This window comes from Cyanistes caeruleus, chromosome 11, assembly GCF_971803275.1.
Source record: "Cyanistes caeruleus chromosome 11, bCyaCae1.hap1.1, whole genome shotgun sequence".
Lineage (NCBI taxonomy): Eukaryota > Metazoa > Chordata > Aves > Passeriformes > Paridae > Cyanistes > Cyanistes caeruleus.
Genome location: NC_141711.1, coordinates 16,649,942 through 16,677,562, shown reverse-complemented (window position 1 = coordinate 16,677,562; position 27,621 = coordinate 16,649,942). Strand labels below are relative to the sequence as shown.

The window sequence follows — 27,621 nt, the reverse complement described above, 5'->3', positions numbered from 1 at the left end:
CATGACTTTTCTGATCAGAACATCAAGTTTAATCTCAATTCATAGAGGCTTCAGTCCTGAGTTTTGTGCCCAAATAAAAGTGTCAGTCAAGTACCTCTGGTGCACTGATGCTCAGTGTTCTGACTGTGAGGTCAGTACTCTTCTGGATACTCTGGGCCTTCTTCCCCATAACAGGATCTATAAAAGAGGTAAAAAGGAAGATCTGAAAAGGACCCCACACCCCTGATTAAATGCTCTGAAACGTGTAATCTACAAAACATGTAGGGACCCAAAATGCCCTCGCAACAGATTTCCATGGAAGTTATACAAGCATGTTCTGAACTACTTAGTCAGAGGACAAGACTCTCTGAAGGTTCCCTCTAGAGCGAGAGAAAAATACATATCCCATTTACATGAGAATAACTCAGCTTTGCCTTCAGCATTCTGACACTAGAATACCTCTGGATTCTTTCATCTTAAGATTTGACCAAGATTTCTGGGAACTCAAAGCATGTGACAGAATCCTTAGAAACAGCACATACCATCAATGTGCAGTCCAGACACTCAGTGAGGTGACCAGGTATGAATTTTACTCTACAACCCAAGCAGATACAACTTAGCATATGACACCTTATACAAAGCAATTAAAAACATCAACCCTCACCATTGGCACAAATGTGTTTGGTTGGATGGGACCATACATCACAGCAATTTCTTCTCAAGTACTTGAGTGACAGCACAGTTCCTCCTACTGGTGGATGTGCCCTTTCTTAGACCCTTCTCTTTCAACTGTGCGGTTTAACCTGTTATGTCAGCTGCCACTGAAGAGACACAGACATCAGTGTGCCATGGTGACACCACCTGTGCTCCCTGGAGACCATCCGTGGCCAGGGGTGTCACACAGTGCTCTGCATCACACCACCATTCACCATTACCATATCTGAGTTGTCTCCTTTTCCACATGCCTTTACTAATCTCTGACATTCCTCATTTCTTTGGTGCTTGCTCCAGATGCTATTCACTGGTCCCTTTGCTTGCTGCTCTTCTATCCAATGGTGAAAGAAAGGGGGAGACTCCTGTCCCTCACAGGGAGCCCAGCCCAACTACAGGATGGGAAACCTGATGGTGCTGCCAAGCTGTTTTCATCCTGAGAGAAGGGCTCAATCAGTCGTGCAGGGAGAAGTGGAAAATCAAAAGCAGAAGTTCACTCGATTTCTAATATCACAAGGTATCACTGAGCTTTGTGCTGAAGGACTTGCTCAAGGAGCCACAACTCAGAGTAGCCTGTAAGGTTTGTGGTGCTCCAGTTTAATCAGCGTCGTGATATCCAGGCTGGATTTCACCCGCACTTCAAGACTCAGCCTGCAGCCTGCTCCTTCCCCCGCTAGAAGGGGCTAAGAACCAGCCACTGCAGAGCACCAGCAAGGGAGTTTCGTTAGGGGCAAGTTCAAGGCAAATCTCACCCCACGAAACGACTTGAACATTTCCTCTGCTTGTTGGGCTCTGCACTAGTCCAGTCCAGAAGGGATTCAGTGTCCCTACAAAGCAAGATCTCTCTGCTTGAAAAGGTGAGTCTTTGGTGTCTCAATCCTCTGGTGAGCTGCTCTGGGGAGGATTGCAGTACTGAAACACTGTAACGTCATTGCATAATTCAGCACAGCACTGCTCACCTGAAACACTCCTCAGCCTTCAACACTCCGTTTTCAAACACTGGGTGCAGAAAGGTAAAAAAAGTCACCACTTCTCACAGAAGAGGCTGGAAGGGTTTATGGTTTCAGGAAAGTAAAGAAAATAGTAAAGGTATGACATACAACAGGAGGGAGAAAGATTGAGACAGGGTGTTTTGCTCACAGAAGAGGTAGTTTTGTATTTAAAGCATTAAAAGTAACAAGTTTACAAACTAATACAAGGTAACACCATATTAGAAAAGGTCATACAGCTGCTCCTGGCAGTCCCCAGAGCAGTGTGCTGGCTAAAACCAGGCTGGAGCTGCTTAATCTCCCACTCCAACTGTGATGTGAATGAGGGCAACAGTGAACCCCCAGACACCCATAATGCTCACACCTCCCAGAGGGGGGGGCAAAGTTAAACCCACAGCTCCAGCACATGTAAATGCATAATTGAACTACCTTGCAAAGGCCCATTAGCAAATTCACAGCAGTGCCAAAAACACTTGATGTAGCTTTCTTCTTGCTCTGCTTTACCCGAACTACAGAGCATGATACAATTTAGAAGCAAATAAACAAAATGCAATCTTACAACACGGCATCACCCTATTTGCTTTTAAGCCCAGCCTAAGAAACCAGACATCTCCACAACTCCAGCTTCAGCTTCCTGCTTTTAAGCCCTCCTTCCCAGCCAGGTGGTTACAGCAGGTACGACAAGGTGAGTGCAACAACATCCACCCTCACACCACCCCTGAAGTGTGCTGACCCCTTCCTAGCCAACACAGGCTTTCTGCACTCCAGGATGTTTCATTCACTTTGGGCAAGAGGAGAGTACAGAGTTAAACTCCCTCACATTCCTTAGTGGTAAATAAACCCACCTGCTGGTCAGGAATGCCCTGCTCCCAGCTGTGCTTTGGAAGCTACAAGAAGAAGGCTCTAAGTGCTTTTGTCTTTCTAGCAGGCAGCTCTTGGCTGGTCCTTAATGGGGGCACAACCAACTTTACTGCACTCTGAGGAGACAAGGCAACCTCCTGCCAAGAGAAGAGCTGGGTCACAGACCCAGCTGCTGTTCACTTGGCTTTTGCCTCTAGCCAGCTCTATTTTTCTGCCATTAGCTGTGGGGCAGGGGAGATGGCACAATGTACAACCAATGTGAGTAGGTTTTTACTGTCAGTGCTCTGCCAGTGCCTCCTCTGCAATGCTACAGTGAGCTTTTTCCTGAGGAATTAACTTTGATAACAGTTCATACAAGGTTTTCCCCTGTGTGACAACAGTGTCAGGGCCATAGAGTCCCTAATGCCCTGACCAGTCTTGCCTGGGACACCCAGCCCTGCTCATTAGCACAGGAGCTCAGTTTAAACCCAACTCTGGCACTTAGTCTTGGGCTATGCCTGCTTTGTTTTGCTGGGTCTGGCCTACAAACTTTCTTTCCCCCCTTTTAACTTTCATTTTACCTTATTGCCATGAGCTTGTCTGATGACCTGGATTGTTGGTGATGCTGCTTCTGTTTCTCAGCCTGCTTAGCTTTTCTTTTTCACTCTGGTGTTGTGGTGCAAGCACTGACTGGGGAGACCCCCTACTCTGCTGGTCCTGGGATCTCCTTGGCTCCTGGTTTCTTGTCCCTTAAGAGAACAGCAGGTATTTGCTATTGATGGAGAAGTGAGGGACTATTTAGCCTCTGCTCTTCTCCCTATGGTTAAACCTGTTAACCTTCACCCTCAGAGTGTGTGTTGATGAAGACCCTGGGGCTTTAGCAGGGACAGGGAGGAAGGCTTCAGACAATGAGATATTTTTGTGTTGCTCATTTCACAACTGTGGTTTAGTTGATTAGCCTGAAATTTATCCTTACACAAGGGTGTCACAAAAACAAGGGATTTTTAGGAGGTGAGAAGGATGTGTGCAATTAATTAATTAACTAATAATAAAAGAGTTTTTGGTTTTGGGTAGATATGCAACATACATAAGGACTATCAGTGGATTATCAAGGTTTCAGAAGAGAATTTAATGCACTTTTCATATTAATGCTGGTAAAACCTACATTTGTTTCTTCAATCTTTACACTCATCCAGGATTTATTATTAATCTGCCTCCATGAAACAAGGTAGAGAACTTTTCTGTTTTTCAATACATTTTCTACTCTTTTGTTCTTCATATAGGAGCTAATCTTTTGTTTATTAGAACAGTTGTAATCACTGCAAATTCTTTAAGCAGCCCATATGTAGGGGGTTGGTGTTGATTTCACTTTTCATTTATTAGCAGTAATGCTTCTTTTTAGTATCAGAATCCTGAAATGACGTGCCACATGAGACTCCCTGGTCACGCACATGATTGTTCAGGCAATGAGTGGCACCAGGAGCTGTTCCTTTCCCTACACTCCCCTGGTAGCCAAGGTTGGCTCCCACCTGGATCCCTGCAGGCACTGCCCACCATCTACCACACAGAGGGGTGTAATCATACTAATGGCAAAAACTGGTGTGTTTGAAAGCCACATTCTTTATGCTGTTCATCCCAGCACCTCTTGTGTTTGGGAGAGGTTCCTCATAGCAGTTATTTCTGCTTCTTCACTCAGTGGGAATACACTGGTGCAATTCAGTGCTTTCTGCAGCCTGCTCTCCTGCAGTGGGTGGTATCTGAGTTTTGAAATCGGCAAACACCATTGTAGTTTGTTTTTTCTCCACAGCAGGTAAACTAACTCGTTTGAAAAGCAGTCCCTGAACAACAACTGTTTAAAGTACATTAAACAACATTTTCTCTTTCATTGTCTCTTTCATTGTGTCTTCTGGCTTTACAGTTGTTTGAGGTTTAGGAGCTCAAGGAAGTTTCTGTTTCAAAAGCGCATTTTCATTCCTGCAAGGCCCAATCTCTGGGGCATGACTTTAACTAGATAATTTTGATGGTGGATGTATTTAAGTAGGGAAATTACGGAACTATATGTATGAAGGAGGTAATTTGGAGCTGCCTGTATGAATAAAACATCCCAATACATAAAATGGGAAGCACCATTAGCACGTGATTTCTTCACCTGCATGGCTGGAGCCGTGGTGAATGACTTTCCTTGATCAAATGCAACAAGATCTGCCAGTTAGGCCAATGCAGCAGGGAGGAGAGGATGATGAAAGTACAGTTTGGAAACTATACTGGGCTCCCTTTTGGGCACTACCAAAGGGTTATGAAACACCAAATGGCTCTTTTTATAGTGCAGGGACAGGTGTTCATCATGTGGGGAAAAAAGACTTGGATCCTTCCCTTTCTTCAGCTCTAGGATTCCCCTCATCACCCTGTGTGGTGACCCAGCATAGGACCCATGGGCATGTCCAAATATACTCTTTCTGACTTGCAGTTGTACTGTGCTGCTTCCTTGCCCCTTGCCACCCACCTTATGGCCCTGGTGAGAACAAAAGTAAGGAGTAAATTAAGCCATACAATTTGTATTCCTGTCTGCGCTCTGGTCTAGACCACAAAAATGATGATTTTGAAAAGGATTAATTTGCTGAAGTTAATTTGCATTAGGAGAGGGAAGGTATCAGTAACAGCTTTATTTTATTTCCAAGCATCTAAAATAACTATACCAAAAAAAAAGCAAATTAATCAGCAAAGTGTCCTCACTGCAGCCAAGCTGCACATAGCCATGGAGAGGGGTTGTTACAGGCAGCTGAGCCTGCAAACCCTGCATAGCAACAAGAATTATGTGAAGTATTAGGGCAAAATTAAAGAAAAAACACAAAAGAAGAGACAGAAGGCGGCAGACAATGGCGGGACTGCAGATGCGGAGGGTCAGAAGTCAGCCAAGAGGTAGGAGTGAATTTTACCCAGATATATTTATCTGCACCTGCCACCAACTTCCACAGCCCTGGTGTGCTTTGCCACAGAGTCACAAATAGGCAGGACATGGGCAGAGGGCTGCAGCAGGAGCTGACAGCCCTGCTTGTTTCTTTGCACATCTCTGTGCTCTAAAGAAGTGAAAAGCAGTGGGCAGAGCAGGTTTTTCCACTGATAGAGCGTCCTGGAAGCCCAGCAGCCAGAAGAGGTGTTTTGGCACATCTGCTGTCAGATGAGCTGCAGGCAGGGACTCTGGCTCTTGGGACGCCTTGATGTTATCAAATCCGTGCCCCTCTCAGGGCTTTGCAGGAAAATTGTAGAGCTCTTCAGCTGTTTTAGGCTGGAAATAATTCCAAAGCACACAGGCTTGGTTTTCTTAGTCATCTTTCATTTTCTTAGTCATTTTCAGCTAGTCCACACCCTGGATTTAAAACTGCTTGTGTACAGTCTGGGTGCAGAGCTGAGCAGGAATGGATTGCTCCCAGCTGGTGTCTGCGTGGGAAGGAGACTGCAGAATTCCCAAGAGATGTCTGGGACACGAGTACTCCCAGCAATTCCCCAGCATCAAGTGATTTGAGGTGGGATGAGAGGCATGGACCAGAACTGGCAGACCTGCATGCTGTGACTGTAGCTGATACACAGGGTGAAGTCAAAGAGTCCTTCCAGAAAAAAACAGCTCAGGGATGTGGATGCTGCACCTGACACTCACGTGGGCAAGAGGGGAGCTACAGCCCTCTTTCCATCAAATCCTCCTCAGCCAGTGCTGAATTCCTCCTGGGGATTATTCCTAACTGAGCAAAGCCCCCTGCCTCAGACACTGTTTGCTTAGGAAAGAAGATACAGGCTCTGGAATTTGATAGTGTCTGCAGGGTGACATATTCTCCTATGTACACAGGATAAGGGGTACAAGTCCACCAACTACAAAATCTTTGTGTTACTAAAGTCTTGGCAAAGGTTCAGCAAGAGAGGACCAAGAGAGGAAAGCTGCATCAGGAATAGGAGCAAAAACTTTTCTTTGTACATGTGGGATGTCTGCAACCAGTCCAGCAAGACAAAAGGTTTTGTGAACCTGCCTGGAAGAAAGCTGCTTTTTTCCTCCTTTCCGTTTTTCCAAGGCTCTTGGGAGAGTGATGCTGATCAAGTCCAGGGAAAGAGGGCACTAGTTCAGAAGAGCTGGAACTGTGAGACCTCAACACTCCCATTTTCCTTTGTGAAAGGGAGAGATGGGGAGTTGCATGGTTGCATCTGGAACTGTTGCTCTAAAGCAAACACTGAATATTCACCATTTGGATAGTGGGTAACCACAGCTCGTTTGTAAAACTTTCCACAGTAGGCAATGTTGTTCCCTAGAGCTGTGCCTTGGGGAACCATCTTCCAGGGGATTCTCTCCTTGCTCATGGCAGTTTTCTGTACCCCAGGAGAGCATAACTGTGGTTAACAGTAAGTAGCGGGAGGAGCTCAAGGAGCTCATCTGGCCTGATGCACCTGTCTGCTACAAAACAGGCTGGGAACAATCCCAGCCAGCCTGCTGGGAGAGGCTGGGATGAGGAGAATTCAAAATGTCTATGGTGAAATCTCACCTTTATTATCCTAGTCACTAACATCCCACATATTTCAAGGAGACCAGCATTTTACTCCCACTATCCAAAGACAAAGCAAAATAAATCTCGGTACTCTCAGCCACACTGCAAAACTCTGATTTATAGAAAATAGCATCCTAGCCCTGAAGAGTGGCTAAACACACCTCCTTCTTCCTTCCTGGCTTAAAGATTTGCATCCCTATTGCTAAAATCTCCTGTGAGTTCTGCTGTCCAAACAGCCTGTAAAAGCCATCAACATCTCTCATTATGCCCTTGCATATTCTTAACTTCTCTTTGGCCTAAAGCATTGTTTTCCTTGCAGACTACACTGAAGACTGCTGCCCAGTCTACATTAAATGTCATGAAATTATGATAAGCACACAAGTGTTATATTAAACACAAATATAGGCTGTGAAATAAGGTAATACAGGGAGAATTCCTGTTGATCCTATCCAGTTGTACTGGTGATTTGGTATGTCCAATAGCTGAAAATTATCTTTTTTCTCGGTAGAAGACTTGATGAAAAGAGAGGCAAGATAAAAAAGTCTTGCAAAAAAAAATTTCTTCATTGGGGTATGCCAAAATGGTTCCTCCAAAATGTCCCTATTTCATAATTAGTCACCACTTTTTATTGTAATTTAAGAATCATACTGCAGCAGGTAGTTCAAATATTGTCCAAATGCAATATTGTGAATGAAGTGCACTTCCAGGCTGTGAATAGTATCCACTTTTCTATAACTGCTCCTCACTGATGACATTGGGTTTTGATAGTTTATTGTTCCCTTGCATTCAGAAGTGGTAAAAATGTGTCTTTCTCAGAAGCCTCTTCCATTACAGCGTGAGAGGTGTGTGTGTTACACACATGCCTGGTGTTCAAACTGAATGGAAATGCAGAGCTTTGCATCACACATTTATTGTCATTTGTAGCTCTCACTGCACATCTGAGCTGCCCTTAAACCCCAGCTCCAGAAGCAGAGAGGACATTCAGATATTTTTCTGGTTATCATTTACCAATGCTGGTTTTAGAAAAAGGATAAGGATACAACACTTATCTACATCCCAAAGGGAATAGACTACTATATCAAATACCCTGCACTCCTATAAATGCAGCTAAATGTTCACAAACAAGGTTCCCTGGAGACCAAAGCCCATGAGTATGTCGCTGCAGTTGCTAACAGAGCATGCTGTACCCTGGGAGGCAGTGGTATTTTTCTACTTTGTGGCTTGGCATCCAATTTGATTCCTAAAAATTCAGTGCTTTTCTCTTTCCCTTCCTCCATGTTGTCAGGTGCTTCTGATTTATTTGGGCAAAGAAAACTTATGAAGCTTCATTCTTGCTCTATTAGTTTTCCACTGATTGGGGATATGAAGCTCCTAGAAGGAAGAAAAGACACTGTCATCTATGTGAGGGAACAAGTGGAAGAGGGAAGAGCCTGGAACTGGTGCTGCTGTCTTGATGTGACACTTTGAGTTCAGCAGCAGAACCAGAACTTAATTAAGTCACCACTATGTCAGGGATCTGGGTCTGCACCAGTAACATCGTGCCCCAAGGCCCAGCTGCATTCCTAGGTACCTGGGCTTGGAGGTGCGCAGTGTTTCAGGAAGCCCTCAAATGTCCCTGTGCCAGAATGTTTCTGGGGCTGCAGAGTCTGTTCAGGATCAGGGCAGCTCAGACAGAGGTGTTGCCAGAGGAAGTTATTCCTTCTGGGTGAAAAGACATGGCCTATTTCATGGCAGAGAAAAACTTAGGGCAAGAGTCCTGTGTGAATCCCAGCACAGACTCACTCAGCTTTACATTACCTCATTTCAGCTGGGGATTTTCCCCATGTCAAACCCTGTTGGAGGCTTCATGCTGCTAAAGGATCTTGAGAGCTTCATCCTAAGTATGGCTGAATGTGAGAGCCAAGAGTTCAGACTTCATAGTGCTGCAGGTCCCAGTGTTTGGGCAGTGCCTGCAGTGGGGGCATGCACATTTGGCTGCTGAGAGCTGATATCTGTGGAGCTCCCAGGGCCATAAGCACCACAATGGACAAGCCAAAAATCAGAATTGCCAGGAGATGCTTCATATGATGAGCCTTCATACCAAGGATAAAGACCCTTGGTGGAATCCCTCCATGATAAAACAACTCACGAATACAAAATTAACATTTGCACATGTGCCTGCCACCATTATGGCCCACTTTCACCAATTTGCTTATTGTTTCCATGTGCATCAAAAACTGAGACATAAATGCACTTGACCTAGCTAACTCCTATAGGAAAAAGTCATGAAGAAAGCAGATAAAAAAATCTGAACTTAAGGCCTGATGAAAAGAAAAGAGCAGAAAAAACCAAAACAAACCCCACCCTCCCCTTAAAAAGGCTAGTAGTCTTAAAATTGTACTTTTGTACTTTTCCCTGGTTCTGTTTAGTCTTTGTTTTTTAAAGCTGCTGTAGTTACAAGTAATCCCTAAGATCCTTGTTGCTGGAAAACATAAGGAAGAACTTGTTTGTATTCCCAATGTGTGTCTTGAAGGCATTTCACAGCATGCTGTGCATGGTCTTTTGTTACTTTCTTCTGTATGAAGAGTTTTCTTTGCTGGTTGTATCTTATAGTAACAAAACAGATAAAAAAAGGAAAACCCTTGTTAAACTACAAAAACAAGCAGGGGATTTTGTGTAGTGCCTCAAATGAACTTTTAACATTCCCAGTTAGAGAAATGAGTTTAGTCAAGAAATGATGTCTTGTTGCTATGATGCCACTTTCTGTGTACTAACAGTCCCCCACTTTTCTCATGCTCTCCCTTGCATATTCTCTGTGCATGGTTTATCTGCGCATTTCCAGTCTCCCAAAGGCTCTTTCCTTTCATAGCTTCATACCCCTGGATAGCTCATATATCACAGGACACACCAATAACCCCACTTTTCAGTAATCTGGGAGAAAGGAGAGGTATGAAAATCTGCCTGAAGTTGCTGTGTGTGTGTGAGAAGCTGAGCCCAAAGCGCTGAGCAAGACTGCAGTAGCAGCATGGTCAGAATTTGGGGGCCATGCAGCTGAAAGCAAGAGGTGTATATACTTCATGTCAGTGTATACTTCATGCAACACTGATCACTTTGTACTATTTAACTTTTTTGTTGACTTTCAGCCTGCAAGCGCAGATGTGCTGTCACTCAGATGCTCAGCTAGGCAGTTATGTGCTCTTGGCATCACACTGAGTGTCTGAATGGAGCGTTTTGGCACCAGCCTGTTTGGAAGAGAGCTTTTTGCCTGCTCATGTTCTCATTAGTATCTGAGCTGATGAACGACATTCTTCTGCATTTCCATATTCCTAGATATAGATCTGGCTTCTCTCAGTCTGGGCTAAATGCTCAGGGGGAGGTGGCTGGGGAGCCTGTGTCTGCACTGCTGGGTCCATGCAAACACCAGGAGAGCCTGGGGAGCAGCCTGTCTGATGGCAAGTCCTGCAGATCCTGTGGGTGTCCAGAAGAGTTAGTGTAGTTTGCCATGGTAAGGTCCTTGAGACTTTGAAGAGTGAACTGCTTCTACTGATCTATAGTAGTAAAACAAGACACAATGGTAATTCAGCCACTGCCAAAATGTAGGTCTCTCCCTGGCCCCACCTCATAAATAGCTTAGCTGGTTTTAGTTTGTGTTGCTATTTTAGCTCCAGGCCAGAGAAAACCTGCCCCAGAAGTGTTGCTATCAGTCCCCTATCACTCTTTTCCTACAAACAACCATCCTCGAAGTCCTTTTGCAGTAGGTGCCATCAGCCTGCTGTCACTGTCCCCTGTGTCTTTGTATCCCCGTGAGAAACTTCTTGAGCTTTGCTTGGCCTTTTCTGCTGGAAGGGAACCCCAAATGCTCTCTCCACATATAAGGGCAGGCATACCTCTTAGAAAAGGGGGCAACTGCATTCCCTGGACCTCTGCTGCCCTCCGTGCATTTCCTCTTTGCATTCCATTGATGAGCGAGCCTCCCCTGCCTTTCCCACCGTCACTCAGAAATAGCAAAGGAGCACAGGCAGAATTCGATTGAATGAACACATTTTGCCTGCCCTTTTACATTTGATATCTCTCTCCAGTTGTTGGGTGGTTTTGCTCTGTGTGTGTGAGCACACAGATGGCTCCTCTAAGCACCTCGGCCCCTGATGATTGCTTGTTAATTTTTGCTTTGGGCTATTTTGAGCTTTTTCCTCCCAAGAGGACGCTGTTGTGGTGTGATGATGCCGGTGTGCCACCTAGTGATTGAACTATTCCCTTGTCGCACATCATTTATCGGAACACTCAGCGCTCATATTTTGGCCCCGTTTGCCCATGGTCACCTGGATCGCAGGTAACCTGTGGCAATGCCTGCAGCCCCTTTGCTCTGCTGAGTCTGTCGAGGCAGAGGGGATCCCACTGAACTGCTCTTCCCTGCTTATTTCCCTTTGTACCTTTTTTTCTCCCTTTGTACCTCTTTCCGCCGTATTATCTGCAGTCTCCCTGATGTGGGTAAGAAACAGGAGATTGTTTGAGGGGTGCTGGCTGCCAGCTTGCAGGTCACTCATGGCCATAATCTAATCCATCAGGCAATATTTTTGTACAACGTGAAAATTCAGCACATGTCAATCAGATGTGCTGGGGGAGTCTAGACAGTGTTTAAAGCCCTTTAGGCATGAGGGGTATTATTGCAGATATTTATCTGCCTCACACCTCATAAAACCACTTCTGAACTATTTGTGCAGATCCAGGCTGGGTGAGCAATAGACGGTCCTAGGGTTGGAACTGAGGCCTTTTTGTCAGGGTTTTGTGCCCACTGCCCAGATCCCCAGAGGCACACAAGAGACTGGCAGGGTGGAAAGGGGGAAGGCACTCGGCAGAAAGCGCATCACAGCCGGCTGACCTCCCCTGCTGGCCTGGCAGACTGCTCCGTTCCCAGGTGCAGCTCCGCAGCCGTCTGCCCTCCCGCCCGGTTCCTGCCCTCCCCTCCCGCCCGGTTCCTGCCCTCCCGCCCGGCTCCTGCCCTCCCCTCCCGCCCGGCTCCTGCCCTCCCGCCCGGCTCCTGCCCTCCCGCCCGGTTCCTGCCCTCCCCTCCCGCCCGGCTCCTGCCCTCCCGCCCGGCTCCTGCCCTCCCGCCCGGTTCCTGCCCTCCCCTCCCGCCCGGTTCCTGCCCTCCCGCCCGGTTCCTGCCCTCCCCGGGGCACGGGCGCGCCGAAGGAACACCCGACGCTTTACGAGCAGCTGAGCAGGGCAGGGTCAGACCCTCCCAAAGCTTCACGTCCCGGCATTGTACCCTTCCCTGGATGCTGCTGGGAATTCCAGCTGGGTGCTGCAGAGTGATACAGTGATGGGAGGGCACTGAACACTATCCCAGGGCTCACTACTCATCTATGCTATGAGTCATGCAGTAAAGTTATGCTGCAGAGGCTGATACTGCTCGTTCAGTAACCACTGTCACAGCTGCTCTTCAACAGGAGCTCAGTTACAGGGAGATACACGGTGACAAGCAAATTGAGTCCCACAAGAGGATGGGGCAATTAATGGAAGGTTAAGTGTAGCAAATCAACTTTATCACAACAGATCTGTGTTGGAGGTCAAGGTGGCCAATTAACACCCCTAAAAGCCTAAAGAATCTATCCTCTGTCCTCATAGGGCAGCTGTGGTGAGGCATCTCTGAATGTTGTGAAATATTGTGAGCTTTTTGATAATGATCTTTTTCTCATTTTCAGAGCAAAGGTCTGCTCAGGCAGAGGCTGAAACTGCTGCCTGTAGCCTGGGTATGGGGCTCTCTGCCTTTGTCAGCAGCTGTGAGAGATTAAGTATCCCAGACACTTTTCCACCCCTAGCTATACTCAAGGCATCCTTTGGAAACACAATATGTGTCTTCCTGGCTTCACCTACAGTGCTTTTCCTCCTCTGATCCCACAGCTAATTGTCCTTAAGTCTAGAAGTTTTTAGGGCCCCATGAAATGGGTTTATCCTCTCCTGGTAAACCACAGTATTGTGAGATGATCTGGCATGTGACAGAAGAGGAGGAGTGGTTACTCTGTTCAAGGAACCTCAAATTGTCATTCAGCTATAAGTCAAGGTTACTATCAGTTCGCCATCCTGTGGAATATGTTCTGGTGGGGGAGCCCATGGGCGTGAACCTTCCCTTCCTTGCACACCACAGGCCTCTCTCTCTCAGCTACAAGATCCCACAGGGCAAGAGGTGCCAGCTCACTGCTGGCCTCTCATTTTTATTGCTCTGCAACCCATGGCCATATTTTGCATTTGTTTTGTGGGTTTTTTCCTTCAATTGCATCATTAAGGTGAAGTGTTGTGAGGGTGGGGGCTTACTCACTACATCCAGTGCTGCAGGATTCCCACTGTTGTACTCATTATCCTGGAATCAATCAAGACTGACAGTCAAATGCTGTAAGTGTGGTAGCAGAATCTCTACCTGTGCAAACACTGCCCAGGGAAGGGATTTATGCAGCTGCAATGCAAGAAAGTGGATTAATGCAGACTCTGTGGGGCATCTTAGATAGGAATGGTGCTTATGAAGCTTTTTTCTTGAGGGAAGACCCTCTTTCTCCTTATTTACTAATTTTTTATTAATATTTATTCTTCTATGAGAAAAGCTCCTGCCAGTACCTCAGCAATTACTAGAGCACAGCAGCATAAACTGGGATTTCATTGCTTTCATGTCTTGTTCCTGACAGGTGAGCCAGTAGGACTCCCACCTGCCCTGTGGGAAACAAGAATGTTGGAATGAATCCTTCCCAAATATCTTTGAGGTGTGGAAATGCAGGAGTTGGAGGCCTAACCATTTTGGCCAGTTTGTAGAGGAGGCTGTGGCAGAGCTGTGCCAGAGCCAGAGGTGGCTGCAAGCTGTGCCCTGTGCCAGCAATGTGCCAGGATCTGAATCTCCTCACCTGCCTTGAGGCTCCCAGGTGCCTTGTAGGGGAGGAGGAAGGTGCAGCTGTAGAAGTGATGAACTTGCCTGGGTATTAACACTGCAGGCAGGTCTGATACTTTTTGTGCTCTCCTACCAGCCATGAGGACCTGGGTGAGGAGTTTACTTTTCCAGATCTTCCCTCCCCTCAGAAATGGTAACTTCGCTGACAGTACGTGGATCTTCTCCATGGGTAACTCGATACAGCAGGGCAAGGGACCGTGCAAAATAACAGTTCATTAGCACTGTAAAAGCACACAAGAGCAGGGATATTCCCACTGTGAAACCAACAGACAAAGAAAAACAATCCCAGAGGAACAGAAGACTTTGCATGTGGAAGGCACACAGGGATAGGGCTATACAGTGCTGAAGGATTTCTTTGCACACAGGCTCTCTCATCACAGGCAGGTGCATAACTTTTCCTGCAGTGATAGAGGGAAGGACTGGGGAGTGGATGAGCTCTCCGGAGCTCATAAGGAGCAGCTGTAGGAAGGGTGGGAACGTGGGAAGAGAAGTTTTTCTGGGACTCAGGAGAGCCCGAGTTTCCTCTTCCTCCTTTGTTATGGTCCAGAGCAGAGGTGGAGGTGAGCGTTCAGTGGTCAGTTCTGCTGTGGGGTTTAGCTACAGCTGCCAAAACCAGCCCCCGTTGTCAAGAAGCAGGACGATGTTCCTTCCTGTGCCGGACATAGGAGGAATCACTCTGGAGCAGGAGCCGGCGTGCTCGGCATCCCAGCTCTCCTGCAAGCTGCCCTCCCTCTGAAGCACCTCGCTGTGCAGCCGGAGGTGATCTAACAGGTGAACAACACAGTGAATAATATTCGACCCTAAGAAAGGAAGCGCAGCCGCAGCTGGTGATGGTCCCGCCGTGGGGCTGGAGGGCGGATGGCGGCGTGCCCAGCAACACGCCGCTATCGGGGCGGGCACGCGTGTATCGGGGCCGACAGCTGCTTCCCGGCGGCTCCTCCGCGCCACACCGTGCCGCGGAGCCAACGGCCTCGCCCCTTTCTCCGGAGAACGCCTGGTAAAGCGCCGACCCCTCCGCCCGAAGCCACGGCGCTGGCAATGGCGGCACACGCCAGGAACTACAGCTCCCAACACCCTCTGCGGCGACAGCTCCTGGGGGACGCATGCGCCCCGCGCGAACTGCCTTTCCCGGCAGGCCGGCCGAGAGTGTGCCCCCGCTCCCTCACGGCCGTGACGCGCGCGCCGTGACGCAGCCCGGTGACGCAAAAAAGTGTGCGCCCTCCACAGCGATCGCGGCCGCCGCGGGGTGCGCGGGGCCGGCAGCAGGGGCCGGGGGCGGCGGCGGCGGCACCGCGGGGCAGCGCGCAGGTACCGGGGTCGGGGCGGGAGGGACGCGCCGCCGCCGCTTTCCTGGAGCCTCGCCGGGCCGGGCTGGGCCGGGCCGGGCTGGTTGGCGGCCGCGGCCTCCGCGCCGGGCAGGGGCAGCGGCACGGGGTGGGGGGGGCGCCTCAGGGGAGCGGGGTCGGCTGCGGGTCCGCCCCCGCGCTAGGGGGCGCCCTCGGGGCGAGGGGCCCAGCGGCCCCGGCCCGGCCCGGCCTGGCCTGTCCCCCCCGGCGGGACCGGGCCTGCGCCGCCCCGCCCGCCCCGGGCCCCCGCGCCCGGCCCGCCCCCTGTGCCGGCTCTTCCTCCTGTGCTGGGCCCGCTCGGGCGGGAGGCTTTCTGCTTCCTCGCTCCCCCCACTCTGGTCTCTGCCGACCTTTAAACGTTGGGGCCGCCCGTGCGTCCCGCCGAGCCCGGCAGTGCGGGACCCCGCGGGAGCTGTCAGCGGCCGCCCCCGCGAGGTGCGGCCCGCGTGTTTCCCCTTGCAGCCGCGCGAAGAGGAATTGATGATGAAACGGAGCGGGGCTTTTTTTTTGACTCTTATTTTGTAGACAACAGAAGTTTGTTCCTGTTTTTTGGGCTTGTCCTGCTAGATCAGAGCGTAGTTCTAAGTTTGTTTTGTAAAAGGAGAAATTCCAGGAAACTGAATAACCTTGTGGTTTTCCCTGTCCTTAAAATGCCTTAATTAAAAAAAAACCAACAAAAAAACAGCCAGATTTTTAAACAAATACTTAAAAGCAACATTAGGGATATGTTCAGTATAACAGCCAGTTTGGATCCCTGTTAAACAGTGAAGTTGAACGAACGAAGACTTCCCTCAGTGTAGGACACCAAACCACGTTTTTGTCCTCCAGAGATTGTGAGGCTTTTCTTATTTGGTGGTATATTATTTCCACAAGTGAACTTCAGTGTTGACAGTTTGTGATCCTTTAAATTCCATGTGGTTACTTCAGGCGCAACAGGTTTAGACAAATAGCTGTCAGATGGCTCATCTCTTTAAAGGATATTTGTGATGAGAGGGAGAATATTATTTTTTCTTAAAGTAAGGAATTCTTTGTGTTAAAATATAAGTATGAAGGAACCTACAGATGTACTGCTTAGCTTTGCTGGTCAATTAACTAAATTCCAAGTCATTAGTGGTGTTACATTATGATGCTGGTCTTCTCTACACTGTGTCCTCAGCCATACTTAGAATCATGTTTGGGAACAATGTAAAACTGGACTATTAAGCTGGCTCAAAGTGCAGTTATTAGAATTTGAGTTGCCCCTATGCATGTGGAATTAAAAATCTTCATGTAATTTTTGTCCATTAATTAACTTAAATGTGCAATTTTCCTGCAATGTTTATTAAAATTGTGGTTTTCAGGAGATTTTTGGTTTTTGGTTTTTTGGGGTTTTTTTTGTTCTATTGTGTAGCTCATTAATTTTCCATTTAAATTGCTAAGTTAGGCCTTTTGCATTCATTTTCCAAATAACCAAACTTGGTTTTCAGATTTTACAGGTATATTTATATTCACTATGAGGTTTCATGCTTTCAAATGTTTATCTGTGGGAAGTGAGTGTGTTCAGAACCTCCTAAGCTTTTCCCTGAACACAGCATCAGTGAGGGAATGAGCTGTGGTAGTGTTGTGGTTACTGCGAGGCCCTTATGGACAGAAAGGTAGAGCTGAATTGTTCCAGGCACTGAATCAAGGTTTGTGGTTAGAGGTCACTGGAATTTTATTTCCTTGCTGTTCAGAGGTGTCTCACTAAGGTGACTCAAGCACTAAAGTGTCTGAGGTTTCAAAAACATGTGAGTACCTTGAGGAATCTGTGTCTCAATATTCTTTGGATTTCCCTTTTATGTCACATTCTTACATCTAAGCTCAGAAGAGTGAACTGCCCATAAAGCCTTTGCTGTGACACAGGAATACAAGTAGTGATTAATATTAAAGCAATACCATGTGCACCAGCCATGGTATGTTGAAACAGGCACATGTGGCTTTTCAGTGGCAGTGGCCACCATGGTAGTTAAGACTACAAATATTTGTCTTTCAAAGTAAAAGTAAGTGCTTTGTTTTGTTAATATTGATTCTAAAGATATTTTGGCAGTAGTGCTGTTTGGGAGAAAATCCCATTCCTTAGCTTATTAGATGTTCTGTGTATATTATGTATATTACGTATATGTTATGTATATTAGATGTTTTGTATATGTATAAATCTGTAGTGGGCTGGGATTTTCAAAACTTACTAAAAGAAAAAAATTACATCCCCCTGTTTCCCCCTCCTGTCCCCCCCAATTTAAATCAGATCAGTTCTGCTGGTTCTTGGAGAGCAATTTAAGATGGAATTTTTTCAGTAGCTTGTTCAAGGGAAGTAATGAAAGTCAGAGCTGTTCTTTGAGAATTTCCTCTCCATCAGACCAGGTGTGTTGCTGACAGTTACAGGTTAGTTCATATCATTTATGTTCTTGCCCTCTCTGCAGAGCTCTTGACTTTGATTTAAGATGGATTCTTGAAAAAAGTGAGCGCAGTAGGAGTTTCTGTGATGCCATCTAAAATGTATGTTCTGGAATAGATTGGGAAGGAAGCCTGTGGAAGAGAGGAGACGTCTTAGCAAGACAGTCACTGTCACTACTGTGTCCCAGTAGAAAAGGTGGCCTTTTTATGTTATAACTTCATTTTAGGAGAACAACTCTCTGTCAGCACCAGTTATTTAGACCAATAATGTGCTTTATTGAGGCAATACTCCAGGTCTTAGGGATAGCTGGGAGTTTTCACTTGATTTTGGTATAGAATGATGTATCCCAGAGGGCAGTGTTAGCAGGTCCTGTGGTCTTCCTGACTTGGACTTGGACTTGGTTGACCTGTTGCAGGTATTGCTGGACCTTTTCTGTTTTCCAGCAGGAGCAGTTAAGGGCTTTTAGAGGAAGTAAATTTTTCTCCAGATTGCAGGAGAGCCTGCACAAGCCCTGTACAAGCTCTGAGGTCACAGGACCCTTTTTTCTATATCTCTTGAGTACAGAATGAAGGTGGGGGTGTCTGAAGTGGTTGAATGTAGATTCCGGTACAGCATTTGTGCTCTTAGGATCAGAGTGCATTTGTCTGAATGTTCTTCTGTGATATTTAAAAGCTCTGAAGTGCTGCTGGCAAGTAATGTTCAATTAATGAAAAAGGAAATTGGGCTTTATTAGCTTGGAGTAGTTTTTATTTTCAAAGGTGTTTTGGAGGGTGCGTGTGTGTGTACAAGCTCATTATGTTTTTGCCTGCATCTAAGGTAGTGTTTCTTCCTCAGCAATTTATGCATTTGCATTGAATTTCCTGATATAGTTCTGAAAAAAAGGAATTAATAATGAATGCCCTAGATAAAATCATAATTACTTGCGATTTAGGAAACATCATCCTTCTTCATGCTTTGGTAGTTTTTTTGTTAGCATATGCTCACTTTATATAGTACTTATCAAAATGGTGTTCTTGCAGTCACAGGGTTATTTTTTCGTGGTCTTTGGGTAATGACTTTTGTGCAGTTTCTGCCAGTTTAATCTTCAGCCAGTGTTCTTCCCCTAGTTAAATGTTTCCCATTTAACTATCCAGTCACAGTACATTAAATTCAGAGGCACCTATGAAACAAGAGGTAGAACTGTAGTATTGTTCATCCATTCCTCGAGTGAGGAAAAGTTTTAAACCAATTGGAGGTGTCCAGCACACGGTTAAATGAATGTGATGTTTTTCAGAGACAACTTGGGCTATAAATGCATATGTAATCTGTGCTGTGGCTGACTTTGGAGTGTCATTTGACTGACTCCTGAACATGTATTTCAGGACTTGATGTGTATGCCACTGTCTTAAATGCTTCTGTATTTATCACTAGTTTGAAAACTTCTTTCTGTGGGTCAGTTATGACAAATGGATAATTAATCTCATGACAGATGGATATTGGCTATGTTATGGCTAATGGAATGCTGAAAACCTTTGTGTGTTTTTTGATGTGAAGAAATCTGTTTTGCTTTGTGTACTGTCCCACATCAGCAATACAAAGTCAGTTTATAAATCAGGTTTGGGTATTCCTTCCTCCAGAAGTTACAACTCTTCACAACAATCACAGTCTGTCAGGTTGGAAACTAGGGGCATGGCAGTATCTTGAGACAGATTTTGTTCTAGTTTAGCTGTTAATATTTCTCGTAGGTTTTTATCAGATTGACAAAAGCTGACACCTGGAAATTTGAAGGCTTAAACAGAACCTACAGTGATAGTTCCTTTCATTAAATGGTACTTCAACAAGTCACTCAGTGCTGTAGGAGTTTCTTGCTTTTGAGGATGGGAAGATAAATCTTCTGTCAACTGCTGTCATGCAAGTAAAGGCTGATAAATCTGAAGTAATTGCTCCACTGCTCCCTCCTGTGATCATCCTTCCTTCCTCCTGGAGCCACTGGCTGTTCGTGGAAACCCTGAGCTAGTGGTGGAAACCCTGAGCTGGTGGTGTCTGGCTCTTTCCCATCACAGCTGTCCTGGGGCTGCTCCCACTGCCCACAGCACTCAGGGGCTGCCTCTGCTCCTCAGCACTGTGGACCTGAGGAGTTGGTTGGCACTTCCACCGCTGGCTGCAGGGCATTAAACTGGGATAATAACACTGATCACAATCTTGCTGCCCTGGCTGGGTTGGTTCTTGAGTAAATCACCACAAAGGGTAGCTCAGGTGTGCTATTGGAGTTGAGGTAGAGCTTTTACAAGGCTCAGCACTGAACACAGTTGTGGTGAGCTGTGCATTCCAACCAGCCTGGTCAGGACTGGGGAGCACCAGTCAGGACTTGTGTTCAGAGGTGCATGTGTTCTTTAGTCTGCAGGCAAAGGACCAGAAAGAAGCTTTCACCTTTGAAAGCACTGTTCTGTCACTTTATTTTCTCACTCCTTTTCTCTGAGTATTATTAGCCTCTTTCAAATGACTTGTAATATTTGATTTAGATTGTTTCAATGAATACAGGAAAAGAGTGGGATTTCTTGCTCATTTTTATGCCCTCCTTTTTTTTTTTTTTTTTCTGGTTGTTACCTCTCCCTTAGGCTAAGCCATGACTTCAGGATCCGGGCATGTGGACTCCAAGGCTGAGCTCACTACTTTGCTTGAGCAATGGGAGAAAGAACATGGCAGCGGGCAAGACATGGTCCCTATTCTCACCAGGTAAGATCTATTAAGCAAATCCCTAAAGCTGAATATCTGAAGTTACATGACAGCAGCTTTGACCATATTTTTTCTTGAGGTGTTCACATACCCGATAACCTGTAATTAATTTTCTTCGTCTGGAAAATGAACTGTTAGTGTGGTATTTAAATAAAAACTTCTAGTAAGAAGTTAATATTGCAAAGACATCTTACACAAACTGTCTCTGAAACATGAATTTAATTTTCTGAAATAGTAGAAGTCAGGAACATCATTAAACGCTTGGAATAACTTTGGTATCTTCTCTTGAAGCTTGTAAAACATTCATTGAGATGGAAAGCAAGGTGTGAGGCATTTGAGATTGCAGTGACATTGATCAGATTAAATGAAACTGTGAGAGTAGGATGAGTAGGAGGAGCTATATTGAGAAGATATTAGTGAAGCTCATAGGGAATATTTAAAGTGAAATTTTAAAACTGGATTGTTTTTTTAAGCCGTGTGATGATCGACTGGCATTGTATTGTGAGAAAAATATTCCCTGGAACAAAAAATTATTTGGGGCAGTCTAGGTAACACCATTAATTATAAGACAGTATCTAGTACAAAAGAAGTATTTGAATGATCAGTTGCATTTGTGGTTTCCCAAGCCAGGCTTCATTTGAGTAGACTGACATTAATCCTCCTTTAAGGGGAGATTTGCAGAAATTCCCTCAATTCCTCATAGCTCTGCTTGCAGGTCCATGGCCTGCCTCGTGTGTGCAGGACTCGACTGCTCTGCAGTCCAGGTGTCTTTTCTGCCTTGTTGGGTCAGACAAGTCAGTGCACAGAGCTGGAGCTGGCACTGGGTGGAAGTAACAGGAATCTGGTGGCGTTTCTTTGCTCAGGTCTGTGCTGAGCCTCACCCACTGGCCACAACTTTTTTGCTGTTCTTACTGCATTTTAAAAATAGCAGCACAGGAGAGGGAGATGAGCAACAGAAATACAACCCTAAACACTTGAAAATTAGTGGGTCTCTTGAAAATCATGAGACAGGTTTTGGTTTATTTTTGTGTATTGTCTGAAGGAAATGTGTGCTATTTCAAGGCTTTTTCTTGTAGGCATAACCAGAAATTTACTGTATTCTAAGAAATTTAAAGACATTTGAACGAAACATGTATTTTTTTTGTGCTTATAGCAGTCTGGCACTTCTTGCTCCCACTCAGCTCCTGGAGCTCCCTGCATCATTTAGGCTCAGACAAGTCTAATAACTCTGTTGTTTCTCAAGGTTTCTGTGCAGCAGGAAGAGTGGTTATGAATGGTGAAGGCTTGGGTATTTTTACTTTAGTGGAGATAGTACAGATTTATTTAAGCTAGGTAGCAAGGGGATCTACTGGCTTTGGCCAGAAGTTAAAATCATAAATTAGATTTACAGTGCCTCAGTTATCAATGAGAGCCATATTAGTATTTGTATGAGAGAGTTTTAGCTATTTAGATAGAGTTTGCTGGTAACTGGAGCTTGCACTGGCCAGTGTCCTGAGGCAGAGCAATACCCTTGCATACTGGTTTGGTTGCAGGGCAGAGGGAGCTGTGGTCATGCTTGTTGGTGAGTGATATTTCTCTACTTCTTTCCTCCTTGTGAGCTAAATAGAAGAAAACTTTCCTGTGTGGATAGGGGTCTGTAGAATGTGGTGCTGAGGTAGCACAGGTGAGAGTGCAGTAACAGGACAAGGACAGCAACAGTAATAGCACCAGTTACAAGACCACAGCTGAATTGTCACTTCCAAAAAGCTGGTTTTCTGGATTTAGAAACACTTGAGAGTTAGAAGGTATGAACTGAGGAAATTGCTTGGAAAGCCTGTCAGCAAACAACATATTTAATATACATGGTTTTAAAAAATATTGTAAATTGAAATGATCCTGCAATACTGTTACTTCATAGACTGCATGCAAATCATGTTCAACCAATCAGGCAAATCCTGGGACTCAGATAATTTATTGCATCCCAGGAGCCTTTTTCATCAAGGGAATAATCAGCAGTTTAACGTTGTAACTTCATCTCCACAAACCAGCCATATTGTGATATGGGATCCTAGAGCATCTTACACTGTTGCAATCTGCTGCAAAGACTCAAGTTGGTCATTAATGCTGAGTGATGACAGAGTAGGATTAGGATGGCTTTCTTGTGCTACCTAGATCACTGGGGCCTTGCAAATTTGACATACTTTTCTGTATACCCCTGTCCCTTCCTTTCCCACTCCCAAGGTGAACTCAGTTTGTGGCAAGTGAAAATGAGGATCTGACTAACTTTCCAAAGGCAGTTGTAAAGAGAAAAAAAATTAGCTAGAAGTAAATAGCTCCCTGTAAATCCTGCATCTTGTCTGCAGACTTGGAAGTGGCTGCAGAACCAGTATAATGCCAAGTGAATGAAGGAAATCTTGAAAACTGAATAAAAGTTCTGTGGTTTTGTGAATTGTGTTTTGTTACAGCCCTGTGTACCAGGTGCCTATGTTAAAAGGTGGGAATGAGCCTTGGTAGTTATTTGATACTCAGTTGTGTTGAGAATTGACAAAGCTGTTGATCTAGATAGATTTATCTAAGTCATAAAACACCTTTATATGTGTTAGTTAAAAGAAGAGTATTGTAAGCAAGCTTGATTTTTCTTGATTTTTTTTTAATTTTTTTTTCTTTTGAAAATCAATTTCCAAGAGGCAATGCATTTTGTATTTTTTTTTTTTTTGGTCAAACAATTGTGAATAATTATCTCAAAAACCTCCATTATTAGTGATTCACATTTGCCTTTCACTGAGCCTGTGATAATGTTGTCCCTGAAAGCACTGGGCACTAGCTTGCTGTTTGGCTGCCTACCCAGACAGGATGCACTGGCCAGAGTGTTGTGCTCACTTTCCATGCTGCTTGTCTGTCCTTTCTGGCACATCACCAAAACACTGATTATCACCTCAAAAGACCTGACAAGGCTAAAGTGCTGCTTCCCAGCTCCCCATTTGTCTGAGTTTTCTGTCAGCAGACATCCCTGAAGCTATTAGTTCTCATGGAAAAAAAAATGAGGAGCTGGCAGTGGAGTATTTAAATAACTTGCCTTTGCCAGAATTTTTTGAGAGCTCAAGCTGTGCTGCCTATTATTAACAAGGGACACAATTTGCATCCCTTCACAATCAGGCTTATAAAAGTAAATATTGGAACCCCACAGGATCAACAGTTTGTTGAAAGATAATTGTCAGATCAAAGGAAAGCAAGAAAGTTCTCTGCTCATTCCCAGTGAGCTAATTTGCTGTTCCTAGAATCTGGCAGGAGTCATCCTCTGTCACACTGGCAAGTCAGTGTAGCTCACAGAGGCAGGACTGTACATTTTTGCCTCTAGTCATGCCTGGGAACACCGGATATTTTCTGGAAAGTAACAGGAATGGAGTAGAAGTCAGCAGTGTTCTGCAAGGGAAATCCTCTGTAAAAGACAAATATTTTTCCAGGGATTACTGCAGCCTTCCAGCAGTTTTCCCTCCCCTGTGATAAACTCTGCCTAAATAACTACTCTGAGGTATTAAGACCTTGTTTTAAAATGCTGTGCTGCTGCACATAGATGCTGCCTCCCACTCTGGACCTCTGTAGAGGGGAAGGAATCATGTTGTATATCAAGGAAATGAGATTTAATTTCCTAATGCTTTTTCAATTGAATTAAGTGCTCTTTATTTCACCTCAAATTGCATATATTTCTGCTGTAACACTACATGGAGAAGGACAGTGTATGACTATGGAATTATTTATTGCATGACCATGAGATAATTTTCCTCTTCTTGATTTTGTGTAAACAAAAATAATAATTAATTATCTTACTGTTCATTCTGAACAAATTAGAGCATAGGATTTCTTATGTCTTCTGAGGCTGCTTCTCAATTTAGGGCAAGACATAGCTCTAAAACAACTCAATTTTGTTTTTCTGATACAGAGGAGCATTTAATGTATTTTGGAGGTCTGTAAACAGGGAGCTGGCTGAGTTTCTCATCTTATCCGTGGTGGTAGTTGACGCATGGTGAAAAGTTGATAACTGAATAGAGGTTACACACCACTTAGTAAATGTATTTAATATTTATTAAATATTTATATTCTACAACACAAGTGAAATTTAATGTGAAAAATAACAAAAAATGCAGAGAGTTTGATCAGCTGCCCCTGCACAGACTGAAGGGGCAGAGGACTAAGTCACCTGTTCAGGACTTGCTCTGCTGCCAAAGAAAGACACTGTAGTGGTGAGAAGCACTGCTCAAGCCCTTTATTTACTCTAGGTCTCTACACTATGTGATGTAGAACACCACAGGGAGTCTAACATGAATAAATACAAGGTGTCGGCCCTTCAGAGTGTCCTGTTTGTGTTTCTCTGGGGTGTTGCTACAGGTTCAGTGTGTTTCAGAGCTAAAAATGAGATGAGATAGTAGTGGCTAGTGTTTTCCCCCTATTGTGGACTGACAAAAATCCTCTGGTAGCACTGAATGCTGGGTGAAAGCTGATGGGGTGGTTTGGAGTGCTCTGACAGATCTGTGCATGTAAGGAGCTGTGCTCCAGGAGTGTGAATTCTGCTCACTTTGTGTTGTTTCTGCTGCAGAATGTCCGAGCTGATTGAGAAGGAGACTGAAGAGTACCGCAAAGGGGACCCGGACCCGTTTGATGACCGACACCCAGGTAAGGTGTCCTAAGTGCTTTTGGCAGCACCAGCTGTGTCCCAGTGCTCACCTGGTAGCTCATATTCAAAAGTAAACAGTTTTTAACCTGGATGTGTCAGCTGCTGATCTAGGTCTGACACTGCTTTTACACGGGGAAGTTGTGCTCTGTAGTGCTGACACTGGAGCATCCTACAGTCAGTTTGAAGGTAGCAGTTCAATATTAATGTTGGCATCTTGAGGTAGGAAGATGAGTGTTCTCCTGTTTTTCCTACAGGTCGGGCAGACCCAGAGTGCATGCTTGGTCACTTGCTGAGGATACTCTTCAAGAATGATGATTTCATGAATGCGGTAGGTTTGCTTTGAGAGCTTCCTCTATCAATCCCTCATACCACCTTATTGCTTTTATTTCCTCTGTGCTGGTTGACCTTGGTACTTGTTTAATATTTATTTTAGTGGTGTCAGAATTATCTTTTTCATTACACTGGTTTTTAAGATGGGTTTAAGATCAACACACTTGCCACTGTTAAAGTGACTCAAGTAAAGGGGAGTTCATGAGCTATTGGAATGTGTGTAGCAACAAATGAATTAGCTGTTTTCAAGATTTAGCAGTCTCTTTAAAGAAAATAGAGCTTCTCTAATACAAGTCTAAAAACGTAATTTCTTTCTATAATGGAAATAATACCACTAATTCCAGTGCTTTGTTTCTGAGTGCTTGGAACTGCTGGGCTGCTTGCAGGAGCAGAAGAGCATGTCAGCTTGAGAAGATTCAGGCAGAGAATCAGGAGGCAAAGAGTCTGTCTTTCCACTTGTATTGCTAACCTCTGATATGACTTAATAGGTAGAATTCTGTTACCTTTGCATTCCTGCAAGCACCTATATCAGTACACATCGCTGGAAGGATTGTGACAGATTTCTTTGCATGTCTTTCTGTCCTAAACTGCAGGTGATAAGCAAATACAGGTGCAGTTAAAAATGTGGTATTTCTTATGTTAATTTTTATAGTTATCTTTTCATATTCACACTGTTGCAGTTTTTCAAGGCACTTGTCTCTACAAATCAGTTCAAGATAGATACTTAGTCAGTGAACAGCAGATCAGAGGCTGTCTGCTTCTCTGAGAAGTAATCCCAACTTCTAAGGCATTGAGAGAGCAGGCTAAAGGCTGGTCATATTGAGATCCAGGGCTTAGACTGGCATTCCTTACTTTATTGTTTTGCTGCTGTGGGAGCTGTAAGGCTTTCATGGCTCTGGGTTTGGTCAGAGTTGAATTTCAAACCAGTGCTGTTCCTGATCTTCTGCAGCTAGTGAATGCTTATGTGATGACAAGCAGAGAACCTCCACTAAACACTGCTGCCTGCAGACTTCTGCTGGACATCATGCCGGGACTGGAAACAGCTGTTGTCTTTCAGGAAAAGGTATCACCTGTACTAAAGCTTGGGTTTTAAGCTTCCTTTATTCTGTACTTCAACAAGACTTCCCGAAGGAGAAATCAGTAGAAAGCCCCATTGAAATCCTGTGTGAGAGCCAATCTGTCCAACCTTACTAATGGTTTCAGGCTTTTTGCTCTTGGCTTGTTCAATTAATCAAATTTTGGGTATTTCATAGCTTTTTAAAGTGTGATGTGGCTGATTCAAATAGAGGAGCTGGAACTTAATGTAATGTTTTGGGAATTGTTATAATTTGAATTGTTACTGTATAAGCCTATGAATGGAGCAGGCTGTATAGAACATGGAGGACTTGCCCAGTAATCCCCAGCTCTGGCAGAGCGATAGCTTTCCTAGAGCTAAGTGATAAGCAAGTCATACTTTAACTAAGCAGTCTAAAATCCACAAGCTTTGTGGGGATTATCTGGAACTGTGATGGACAGCTGAATCAGACTTCTGCATATTGACAATGCGTTGTTCTGAAGGAATGCACACAGAGTGGAAAGTGAGGAGAAGGTGAATTTCACTCATGTCAGTTTCCTCTTGTGTAAGAACTAATGTTTTTCTGAAGTTTGGAAATGCGGTAGTGCTTTATATAAAAGTTCTGAATTAATTTCTCTACTGTTGGAAATGCGCATATGAATTCTAAAGCATGATAAAAGAAAAGATTAATGTGTTCCCTTTGTCAAAGATTTAATTTAATTTGAGCTCTTTGTGATCTGTCCAAAAGCTGAGGCTGGGAAGCCTTGGCCAGAAAACAATTTAAAACCAAAACAATAGTTCCCCATTTGAGAAGAATATAGCTATTTCCAGGGACCAAAGCTCTCTGTAAACTGAAATGAAATGAAGTTTTGCACTTAAGGACTTTTTCCCTTTTTCCTTGAGAATATTTAGAGCTCTGTTCCGGGCACTTAGAGCTCCTGTACATAGGAGGCTTTGGGAAGAAAGTGCTGTTCTCCTCACAAAGAGGCCCTCTAGTGTCCAAGGGATTTCACAGCTCATCAGCAAGATTTTTTTTTTTTTGATTGCATAAGAGCATTTAAATAATAATGCAATTGTCTTTAAATATATAACAGGCAACTCTAAAAATCTGTAAGCTGAGAGTTCTTGTTAAAATGTCTCTTCATTAT

The 27,621-nt window shown here is 44.8% G+C and overlaps 2 protein-coding genes and 1 long non-coding RNA gene across 10 annotated transcripts in view; 2 read left to right on the top strand and 1 right to left on the bottom strand.

Moving 5' to 3' along the window:
* Positions 1 to 14,775, bottom strand: part of RAD54L2 (RAD54 like 2) — an 85,800-nt gene extending 71,025 nt beyond the window's left edge. The window contains exons 1-3 of one of the 4 annotated variants that reach the window (XM_086846227.1): positions 13,921 to 14,775; positions 3,101 to 3,268; positions 95 to 177 (exon numbers count right to left, since the gene is read on the bottom strand). The gene's annotated coding sequence lies outside the window, so the exon portion shown is untranslated. Of the gene's footprint in view, positions 1 to 94; positions 178 to 2,108; positions 2,492 to 3,100; positions 3,269 to 13,920 lie in introns of those variants that run through there. The other 3 variants (XM_086846225.1, XM_086846224.1, XM_086846235.1) reach the window with 3 other exon arrangements.
* On the top strand, positions 2,540 to 10,985 carry LOC147651032 (uncharacterized). The gene is made up of 2 exons (XR_015275048.1): positions 2,540 to 2,798; positions 5,865 to 10,985. It is a non-coding gene; the product is annotated as an uncharacterized LOC147651032 (long non-coding RNA).
* The window catches only part of DCAF1 (DDB1 and CUL4 associated factor 1), a 47,816-nt gene continuing 34,580 nt past the window's right edge, over positions 14,386 to 27,621 (top strand). Inside the window, exons 1-6 of one of the 5 annotated variants that reach the window (XM_086846222.1) lie at positions 14,432 to 14,524; positions 14,630 to 14,735; positions 20,321 to 20,438; positions 25,012 to 25,088; positions 25,344 to 25,417; positions 26,369 to 26,482. In XM_086846222.1, the coding sequence (XP_086702348.1) occupies positions 20,329 to 20,438; positions 25,012 to 25,088; positions 25,344 to 25,417; positions 26,369 to 26,482 (375 nt within the window). In that variant the 5' untranslated portion in view covers positions 14,432 to 14,524; positions 14,630 to 14,735; positions 20,321 to 20,328. Of the gene's footprint in view, positions 14,736 to 15,166; positions 15,273 to 15,495; positions 15,746 to 20,320; positions 20,439 to 25,011; positions 25,089 to 25,343; positions 25,418 to 26,368; positions 26,483 to 27,621 lie in introns of those variants that run through there. The other 4 variants (XM_086846219.1, XM_086846221.1, XM_086846217.1 and 1 more) reach the window with 4 other exon arrangements.